Source organism: Martes martes, assembly GCF_963455335.1.
Source record: "Martes martes genome assembly, chromosome: 8".
In the NCBI taxonomy this organism is placed as follows: domain Eukaryota; kingdom Metazoa; phylum Chordata; class Mammalia; order Carnivora; family Mustelidae; genus Martes; species Martes martes.
The window spans coordinates 42,561,496-42,572,328 of record NC_137895.1 but is presented as its reverse complement, the minus strand read 5'-3'; the positions used below and the strand labels follow the sequence as shown (position 1 = coordinate 42,572,328).

The 10,833-nt window shown below is 42.1% G+C and overlaps 1 protein-coding gene across 1 annotated transcript in view; it reads left to right on the top strand.

Moving 5' to 3' along the window:
- Nucleotides 1-6,084: 6,084 nt before the first annotated feature.
- The window catches only part of GLIPR1 (GLI pathogenesis related 1), a 17,317-nt gene continuing 12,568 nt past the window's right edge, over nucleotides 6,085-10,833 (top strand). The window contains exons 1-2 of the mRNA XM_080810630.1: nucleotides 6,085-6,350; nucleotides 7,588-7,830. Coding sequence (XP_080666756.1) covers nucleotides 6,177-6,350; nucleotides 7,588-7,830 — 417 coding nt within the window. The 5' untranslated portion in view covers nucleotides 6,085-6,176. The remainder of the gene's footprint in view (nucleotides 6,351-7,587; nucleotides 7,831-10,833) is intronic.

Here is a 10,833-nt window from a genome sequence, read left to right as displayed (position 1 = left end):
TTCTAGAATTTCTAGAAACTCTTATAAATGGAGAAGGCAATGATTTAAATCAGTATAAGGACCATACCTTTGTTTACTGTGCTTTTCCTGATAACCTCCTGTAACTGCCTTTCCCCTCCCCCCAACAAATTCTTTCTGTGTTTAAGACAGTGGCTTGGGCCATTTCAGGAAGTTACTCAGTTTTTCTGGGTATCTTTCATGCATACAGGAGGTATACATGTTATTAAACTTTTGCTTATTTTCCAGTGCTAATCTGTCTTTTTATTATAGGAGGTGTCTCAGCCAAGAATCTAGAAGGGTACTGGGGAAATAATTTTTCTTCCTCCACAGTTACAAGATTCAAGATAGTTATAGTCATGCTTGAATACACAAATATAACTAACCTCATCCTGAGAACTACATATAACCCCAAGCTCCCAGTTATCCAAGTTAGACAAGACATGAAACTTTATAAAGTTACAAGTCTTAACAAGGCAATTGTTTTTTGAAAGCATACTTTCAATTGTTGAGTAGAGAAAAGAAATGTATTAAAAAAGAGAGAAAAGAAATGTATAATGCAGCTAAAGATCTCAAAACATAAAAACCAGAAAAGTATTTCAGTTTAACAGATGAAACTGTCAATATTTCTGCTTTGTATATTATCTTAGAAGAAATGAGTTTATTCATTAGTATGAGCATATCTCTAGTCCAATGTGTTTATGTGAGAAGGACCTTTGAATAAAAAGTGACATTTGCCTACCATTTTCCATTTGATCTCCAAAGATGCTTAAAAACTAATTATAAAATATCATTATGAGTCCATAATGATAATTGAGTCCATCCATTTCTAAAATTAAGAAAATAAATAATTTAGATTATTCAAATGAATATCAAATGCAGTGGCATAAAAAAATCACGACATAAGGAATCAAATCTAACACGGTTCTGAATAATATGCATCAAAATCCATTGTGAACCTACCACAATAATTTTTATACTGTCAAGATATATTTTTTCTAATAATTAACTTATTTAAATGTAATTCCATAAAGTATGAAAATGTTCTAGGTTTTGTTTTTTTTTTTTTTACCTGTGGGACACACATATGCATACCTAGGTTATTAAAGGGAAGTAATAGTAACAGTTAATAGAAGTAGTATTTATGTGTCTTGCATGAACTGAATTTTTTTTTAAATAATTTCTTATCAATTTAATGCAGTGGATGTTATTACTATCCCTTTTTTAAAGATAGGGAAACTAAGGAACAGAGAAGTAGAAGGCTCAGTTCTACAGCCAGTACATAGGACCACCTTTGAACCTAGACAGTTTAAAGAACTTGTGCTCGGGGACACCTGGGTGGCTCAGTCAGTTAAGTGTCTGTCTTCAGGTCAGGTCACGATCCCAGGGTCCTGGGATCAAGTCCCAAGAATGGAAAATCGAGTTCCTTGCTCAGCAGGGAGCCTGTTTCTCCCTCTTCGTGCCCTTCTCTCTCTCTGACAAATAAATAAGTTAAAGGAGAAAAAAAAAAAAGAACCTGTGCTCAACTCCAAACGGGATTTGCAGTCAGGCAGACCCGATGTTGCCATCTCAGTAGTGCCATGCTCTTGGTCCAGGTGTTTAACTTCTTTTAAAAAAGTCTCAAAATTGGGATGTGTAAAATAAGGATAATAATGTATCTCCCACAGCTACTGTGAAAGCACAGTGAGATAACGGATATGAACCAGCTCAGCCTGGTGGTTGCCATCACTGCTGCCACGTGGTCTAACTCACGTGGTTTCAAATGTCAGGTTCTTTCCTAAACACGTGTAACCTCGTCCCGTGGGACCCAGGCTAGGCAAAGACTTGTTTCCTCATCCCAGCTTCAATTTTTCATGTTATGCTACTATGAAAGCAAGTCCTAGACAAATTCTGCTAAGTGTCTAAACATTCTTTAGCAAGCAGTTACAAAAACAGTTCCGCTCTGTCCGCTCCAACCATTCACCCGTATGCGAGGCTCCCCAACACCCCTTCTCAAGTCGGATCCCGTCTTCAGGTGAGGGCTGGGACCAGGGACTCTGTAAGAGTGTGCTTGACTATCTCTCTTAAACCTCCTTCATGCCATGGCAGGGGGGTATGTTCCGTCTTCCCACACACCATCCACTTTGAACAGCATTCATGTTGCCAATGGAAACTGTTAACATCCTTACCCTAATTAACAAGCTCTCTGGTGTCAGTTTTCATAACTGCATGTGAAGTGCTCCGAGCACCTCTGGAGTGTGGATTCCTGAGTAGAGTTCTTCAGTGCTGACTAATGGCTCCTAGGATAAGGATTAGAGTTAACTTGGACCCACGGGCATCCAGACCACTGGCTTGTACCAAGTTATTATTGTGTGAGGTATTACCACACAGACAATACAACCGTGTCCTGTTCGTGTTAGGTTGATAAACGTTATAGTCCTTCTCCCTTCCTGGACCCTTTCCCTCTGTCCATCCCCACCCACCCTCATCCTCAATGTAGTAGGTGGCTAGCGCCTCTTGAAACAAAACATTTACAGAATCTAATTAAGGATATAGTCTACATCATTTCTCCCCAAGAGATAAGAAAGTCCATCGTGGATCTAAAAAAAAAGGGGGGGGGGGAAGGCCTGGAACAACACAGCAAGAGTAAGATTTTTCCCGTAATATATACAATTATCTCCAGCTATTGGAACTGTTGTTTTTTGTATTTTTTGTTTTAGAAGGTTCTTAAGTAAAACATGCTGGGATAGACGCCCTACCTACCTCATCATTCATCCACAAGCCCTTTAGTCTTTTACCAATGCACGGTTTTATCAGCAGTGTGTATGTGTTAATTTGTGTGTAATTAGAAAGATCCCACGGTTCTCCAAAATAAAAATGTTTTAGTTTTTTTTTTCTGATTAAAAAAGATATATGTTCACTATAAAAAAATTTCCATGATACAGAAGAGAATAAGGAACGTAAAAAAAAAAAAAACCTAAACTGCCACCATTCAGAGATAAACACTGAAAACAAATCTTTCTTAACACACATACATACTTTTCAAGGAGAGCATGGCAAAGACCCAGGGTAAAGAGAAGAAAGACTCAGTAAAGTTGTAAGCCTTCTTGAAAAGAAGTGGAGGCGTGTATTTGCAACCTAGCTGAAAGTTCCTGTTCTGAGTAAACGACTTCTGTGCGCTTTTGTTGTGGAAATGTTTTTGTTGTGGAAATTAGGAACTTCAAGGGTTTGGGGGATTGTTCAAGTGATCACAAAATGTCACTGAATTTCCTTGTTTGCAAGGTTTTATTTTTCTTGTTCTGGTGCTTCAAATTCAGTCTAGCTCACAGACTCAGAAGAAGGAGGCCTGCCTCTTACCTCAAAAGGTCTCACTGTTGACTATCACTACGTTGATCAAAAGATTGCCTCTGAGTCTTGCACTAGGAGTCTTAGGTCAATAAAATGGAAAGGAATGCTAGTACAATTTTAGGCAGCCTGGACACAATTGAGATTATATATGAGTATTTTGTGAGGTTGTTGGGGGGCGGGGGGGGGGAGTGGCAGCAATAATTTCAGTTTAGAGTTCTGTAATGCTTCTTTTAAGAATTTCCATGAAAGGGACACCTGGGTGGCTCAGTGGGTTAAGCATCTACCTTCAGTTCAGGTCATGATCCCAGGGTCCTGAGATTGAGTCCCACACTGGGCTCTTTGCTCAGCGGTGAGCCTGCTTCTCCCTTTGCCTACTTCTCCCCTGCTTGTGCTCTTTCTCTCTCTGACAAATAGATAAATGAAATCCTTAAAAAGAAAGGGAGAGAGAGAGAGAGAATTTCCATTAAAAATAATCCCCCAGGGACGCCTGGGTGGCTCAGTGGGTTAAAGCCTCTGCCTTTGGCTCAGGTCATGATCCCAGGGTCCTGGGATTGAGCCCCGTGTCAGGCTCTCTGCTCAGCAGGGAGCCTGCTTCCTCCTCTCTCTCTACCTGCTTCTCTGCCTACTTATCTCCGTCTGTCAAATAAATAAATAAATAAATAGTAAATTAAAAAAATCTTAAAAATAATCCCCCAAGCCTATTCCATTCACCATATTTCTTGATTTTCTAAAATACTGGTGTTTTCTAAAGCCAGATCCCACCCAACTACAGCTAAAAAACCCTTCTATAACTTCCTATTTGATTTGTGATAAAATCCAAACTGCTGGCAGAATCCAGAAGTTTTCCCTGATGTGACTCTTACCTCTCTCCCCATTTGGATTCTAAATTCCATGAGATCCAGTACCATGTTTCTTACCAGCCGTACTTGAAGACCATCTCTACAGAGAGAGGCAACGTGCTATGGCTCTTTCCCTGTTCTTGCCAAGACTTCATATTTTCAACTTCATAGCTGGATACGAGACAGGGAAACTGAAGGGATCCCATGCGGGGGAAGGGGGGCTCTTTTTTCCCTTTGCTTCTTTTCCAGCTTCTAGTCTTACTAGGACCTGCACCCCCTCCCCATTCTACACATGCCTTGTAATGCAAATAACATATCCTCCTTTATTATTACTTTTTAAAAGTCGGTGCCATGCCCAATGTGGGGCTTGAATTCATAATCCTGAGATCAAGAGTTGGCATATGCTACAGACTGAGCCAGTCAGCTCTTCTACATATGTCCTCCTTGTAAGGGATGAAGAGAGAGGGGCACCTGGGTGGCTCAGTCGGTTAAGTGCCTGCCTTTGGCTCAGGTGTGTGTGTGTGTGTGTGTGTGTGTGTGTGTGTCTGTCTGTCTGTCTTCAGCAAACTCTGCTTTCACCTCCTGCTGGCTCATGTCTGATTTCCATCCTCTCTAAGCCAAAGACCCTCTTGGTTGGTCCTGTGGGACCCTTGCTGGGTAACTGGGCAGGGTCTCCCTGCATCAGGTATGTGGTCCCTATCCCCTCCAGTTCTCTTCACCTCCTTACCCTTTCTTTGCTTGATCAACACCAGTCTGATTCCAGCTCAGCAAAGACGTCGCTGCTGTTGTAGAAAACCATTTTGACCCTTCCCAGAATGGCTTAAGCATCCTCTGTAAGTCCTTAGCCCCAGGTGCCGTCTTCTACCTAGACCTTCAACTGTCCGGGACCCTGTCACCACCATCTCACAGCTCGTACTTCTCTGAACTCCTAGTGATAAGGAAAATCTGTGTTCTAAGACGGCCGACCAAGCCAGCAGGGGAATCCCAGTCCCTGCCCCAGGGCCCTTCTGGGTTCTTCTTCCTGCCCCACTCTGTGCCTGCACCAAAAGTGCACCACGTATACAGAAGTAGAAGTGTATAAATTACCCCCATTGCTTGTGCTCTGGGCTCAGACTTCTGGAGATCACTCTTCTCTGAGCCTGCCGGTGTCAGATAAACTTCCTATCCTCCCAGATATCTGAGCACCACTTGGTTCTTCTGCCGGGCAATCCAGTCCAGGTTCCGTAACACTAGATCTCAGTGTTTATCTCCTATTATGAAACTCATTACCCAGAGCAGAAATTTAATATGTGTTGAGTTAATATATTCGCCGGTTCATTGGATCCTCCCAAATCCTCTCTGATTAAGGGGCTAGAAAAAGTTTTATTTGCCTCATTCAGTAAATAGGCAGCTGAGGATTATAGTTTGGTAACTTGTCCAAGGTCTTACAGCTAGCCAGGAACAGAACTTAAACTAAAATGTGGAATTGAAACAAGTGCTCTCTCTACCATTTCTCCCTCTCTTTCCCTTGGTTACACACACACACACACACACACACCCCATCAAGAATGAATTCTCTGTCAAGTAAGATGTTAGCCAGATATTCCAACTGATAACGACTCTTAAAAAAAGTTTCTGAAAAGCATTTTGCCAGACGTTTATAGAAGTAAGAAACATGTTTTTATTTAACCACCAGAACCTCCGTAAAAATTGAGACTGTTATTTCTGGAGATGCTAGAATTTCCTTTGGAAATATCCCCTAACTAAAAGAAAGTCTGATGCAGCTTCATAAAAATCTATGTTATAGTAGGGGCTGTGTTACTGAGAGCCACTGAGAAGGCGGGGTTAAAAGCCCAAAAGTGGCGGCAAACCATATAAGGAGAAACCCATTTTTTTAAACTTGTGATGAACTCATGTTCTGCTTTTTGTTTTTCCTGAAAGCTGAAGTCAGTAACAGTGAGAGAGGCAGCCGGTCAGGACCCGCCGTGGCTCTGGGGTCCCGCCTCCTGGGGTTCCGTGCCAGGCACACTGAGCATGCAAGTCGCCCTTGTGATGACAGCTTGGCTGGTTTCTGTAGTTCCCAGTCACGAATATGGAGCGAACAGTTTGCCAGACATCAAAAATGAAGATTTCATCAAAGACTGTGTTCGAATTCATAACAAGTTCCGATCGGAGGTGAATCCAACAGCCAGTGCTATGCTATACATGGTAAGGAAAAGAGCAGTATCGTGCCCTAAGTAAGTAAAAAACAACTAATGTGTACTGACTTGGGAGGTAAATCCTTGCTAATCTGGAATGCTTTTATTTTTTTTCATCGTGATTCATGGGTGCGGTGAATTCATAATCTGTGATCAAAACGAATCCAGTTCACCTCTGTTGACTCATCTCTCTTTAGCGAGCTCAGCAAGTACCTTTTACTTCTCTTTTAAGATATTTCCTTTCCTCTGGTTGTAGATGGATTTTACTTTTTTTTTTTTTTTTTTTTTTTTTTGGTCACTTCCTTCCCTCTTAATTTTGAAGGTTTTGTTGTTGGTTTATTTTGTCTCGAAACTTGATTTTTTTGGGGTTTTGTTTTGTTTTGTGTTGTGTTGTTTTGTTTTTTTGCTGCTGGCAGACAATTGGCCTTCTCAAGAGGGTAGCATGGCATCTCAGGAAAGGATATGATTTTGAATCAGGTTTGGGTTTGAGTCCCAGCTCTGTGGCTGTGAGTGGGGTTTTTAACGTGTCTAGGTTCCTTAGGGTAGGGCCACATTTTGTATATTAAATTATATAAACTATGTGAAACACAGCATATTCTGCACATAATGGGCCCACAGTGAAATGCTGATCTGTGTCCCTCATTTAGATTCTGAATTCTGCAAAACTCAATCATCAGGTTTCCCTCTGGCCCTCTACAGTCGACCCCACTCAGCTGGAGGACACGAGGGTAGCTGGTCCTTCTCTTTTCGGATCATCACCCTCATCACGCCTCATTCCCCTTTCAGATTCTCACTCTGCTCACTCCTAGTACGTTGTCTGGTGACAGTTTTCATTCTTTCTGAATGGAAAGGAATGGCAGCTTGCTTAATTCAGGAGGCTGGCCACCTGGTCCAAAATCCAGCTCCAGGCTTTCTGTCTCGCCCAGACTGTTTTAAAGGGACAGTGAGGGGAGTGCAGTGGCCTGTAATGTTTCCTGATTCCCCCTGCAGATTTAGTGGTGCCTACCTACAGCCTGCAGGGCTGGAAGGTTGTGCAAGAGGCAAATTCTGTTCTGTGACATGTGAGGACTTTCTGTTCTCTCATTCAGCTGTAGGAGGCTGAGTCACCCTCTCATCACCAGCATTCTCATCTTTCAGTGTCTACACTGATCCCTCTTCAACTCTTTTTCCTCACTGCAGTTGAAAGATCTTCAAAAACCACAATTTTCATTCTTGACCTTCCTGTTGTTTAATGTTCCTTTTGGCAGACGTGGGACCCAGCACTAGCCCTAATTGCAAAAGCGTGGGCAAGAAACTGTAAGTTTGCACACAATGGACAGCTGCATTCGAACAGGCTGCACCCCAATTTCTCTTCGGTGGGAGAAAACATCTGGACTGGCTCTCTATCCCTATTCTCTGCATCTTCAGCCATCACAAGTTGGCACAGTGAAGTTCAGGACTATGACTTCGAGACTCAGAGATGCACCAAGGTCTGTGGCCATTACACTCAGGTAAGCGTCTGCCCTGTATTCTCTTGAAACTGTCTTTTCAAGGGTAAGGAGAAAACTGGAATCTGGTGTTAAGAAAATATCTAGCAAGCTGCTGCACCTGTAAATAGGAAGGAGTAGGGGTTGCAAGATTCCTTTAAAAATAAGTAAGTGGAGCAAACTTCCGTAGCCGGGAGGTAGAGCTTGAGGAGTTCAGTTATGGGCATAAACCTAACCGTGAGGCTCACCAGTCTGGACAGGCTTCCAATGTTTTAATAACAGCAATGTCCCTGGGGGATTCTATTCCATTTGTGAGCCATCAGAGGACGTGATGACTGAATGCATTTTCAGGGATGGGTCCTCTATGAAATTGGAGACCGGATTTAGGGCTCTAAAATTGGGAGAAATAAGCCTCTCTGACTGAGGCTTCAATTTCATATCCTCCCGTTCCTCTGAGCGTGGGTGGAGAGCCCGTGATGTGTCCCAGAGGATGAGAAAAACAACAGTGAGAGGCCACCGTGTTAAGTAAACCATCCTGTGGCTAATCCGCCCCCCAAATCTACAGTATTTAGTCCCAGTGGCCACATTCAGAGGCACCCATTGAGTTTTTTGTTTGTTTGTTTATTTTGGTTTGGTTTTTGTTTTTTTTTAAACTCAAGCTGGTTTTGGTTTCTTAACCCCCTAAGGCATGTTTGCAACATGTGGAAACATATCCCTCTGGTAGCATCTTCTGTGGTCTTCTTACTCTGCTGCCTCCCTATCCCCACCACATTTCATTTATTTACTTTCATTTCCTGGCAGTCTTCGTCAAGCCAATAACTAAAGGGGCTGAACCCATGCCTGACTGGTTCTGATGTACAAAAATGTGTTGGAATGAGGTCTGAGGGCAGAAACATTTTTTTAAAGATTTTATTTATTTATTTGACAGAGAGCGATCACAAGTAGGCAGAGAGGCAGGCAGAGAGAAAGGGGGGAAGCAGGCTCCCCGCTGAGCAGAGAGCCCAATGTGGGGCTGGATCCCGGGATCCTGAGATCATGACCTGACCCAAAGGCAGAGGCTTAACCCACTAAGCAACCGAGGCACCCCCAAAAACATTTCTAACAAGGTAGTTAACTTGGAATAATAGGTGTTTTTAAAGAGCAAAATATTGTTGGAAAAACTCTCAATGTAGTTTAGCCTTGTAGAGCCTCTGGTCTCAGTGGTGTGGTGCCAGGTATAATGAGGTTGGCATCTCTATTTATTATGATGTGAGGGGAAGGGCAGATTTCAGTGACATTTTCACCTCAAGATTGCTATAAGCAAGGAAGAGTTATCAAACCACCAGTAGCATTCATCCCTTTCTGGAAAATAGAAATAAGGTTTCCCCTAGACTTATCCCATAAACCATTCATCTTGGCTTATGTTCACAAAAGAATTGTAGCCAGAAAATTGATTCCATCAGAATCCTTCAAGTCCTCAAGGGCCAGAAAGCTAATTCCAGGTTGTCTACAAGGGGTACCTGGTACCATTAAATGTGGGGCTGTTTAAATTTCCAAAAATAATTGTCAGTTTGCCGGGACTGACTCTCACTCAGTTGTATATAAGCTTCTACCCTGCACAAGGCACTGTTGTAAGGCATACCTGCCAACCAGAGCCTGGGACGCTAGCTTATGTCCTACCATGTTACTGAGGAGTACAATAGCCAAGAAGTCAAAGTGAAGAGAAATGAGGGGTGGGGCAGGGAATGAGGGACACAGATGGCAATCTGACCCTTAGGAGGTGACCTTTGGAGAGAGACATGTGTGTAAGTGGATGTAATATGGCACAAAGTGGTGCATTGTGAGGAAACCGACAAGGTGCCGTGTGGGCAAAGAGGACGCAGCAACATATCTGGCCAAAGGGAGGTCTGGAGACATAGGCATTGTTTAAACAGCAGGAACCGTATCAGCTGGTTCTTGAAAACTAAGTGAGAGTTTATCAGATGGAAAGGAAAAGGAAGGGATCTCCAGGCAAAACTAACAGATGTACAGTGGGTACAAATGAGCTTTGTACTTCAGGAGAATGGCTAATAGCTCACCACACCAAATATGAGAAGATCAAAGGACTGTTAAACTGACCACAGACTCCTTTTTTTTCTAAAGATTTCATTTATTCGTTTGAGAGAGAAAGACAGAGCACACAAGTAGGGGGAGAGGCAGAGGGGGAGGGAGAAGCAGACTCCCCGCTGAGTCAGCCAGGAGCCAGATGTGGGACTGGATCCCAGGACCTGGAGATCGTGACCTGAGCTGAAGGCAGATGCTTACCACGAGCCACCCAGGTACCCCTGGATCTTGTAGAATTCTGATGAGGCTTCCAAGAATGAAGCAAACTGACCTGAGTCATCTTCTGAAGAAGATAGAACTTAAGTTACTGGGAGCTGCTATTTTATACGATGACTGCTTTTAAAAATTTTGCCCATGGATCTGATGAAATCTAGATCTCTAATTTAAATTTTAAGCCCAAACTTCTTGGACACTATGCTCTTTTCAGTTTTTACTTAGACACAATTCATTCTTAGCAGCTAATTAAGCTGAAGAAACCTCAGAATAAAGTTTAAAACAAGGCTAATAAAGTTCTTTGCCTAGTTAAAAAAAAAAGAAGAAGAAGAAGAAGAAGTAGAAGTTGTCTTCCCAGTGTCACGTAACTAGTAAGAGGAAGAGCTGGGCTCCAGATATCAGGTATGTGATGAGGATTATATAATAGGATTTATATAAATTATATAAATTTTTATAGGATTTATATAAATTTACTAGATAATTATGTAAATTATCTAGTAAAGTGCTGGTACTTATTAGGCATTAAACAAAGCTTAGATCTCCTCCATGAGCTGGTCTTTTTGCCAATCATATTCAAAAAAGATTTTGACAGCCTGGTAAACATGACTTTAGGTTAGAATATAATGTTTTCATCCTTGCAAGAAATGTTATTGGGAGGTTCAAGACCACTCAGTTGCCATTTTAAATTCTTGCTGGAAATTACCTCAAGTGGATATTATAACCCCTCACTTA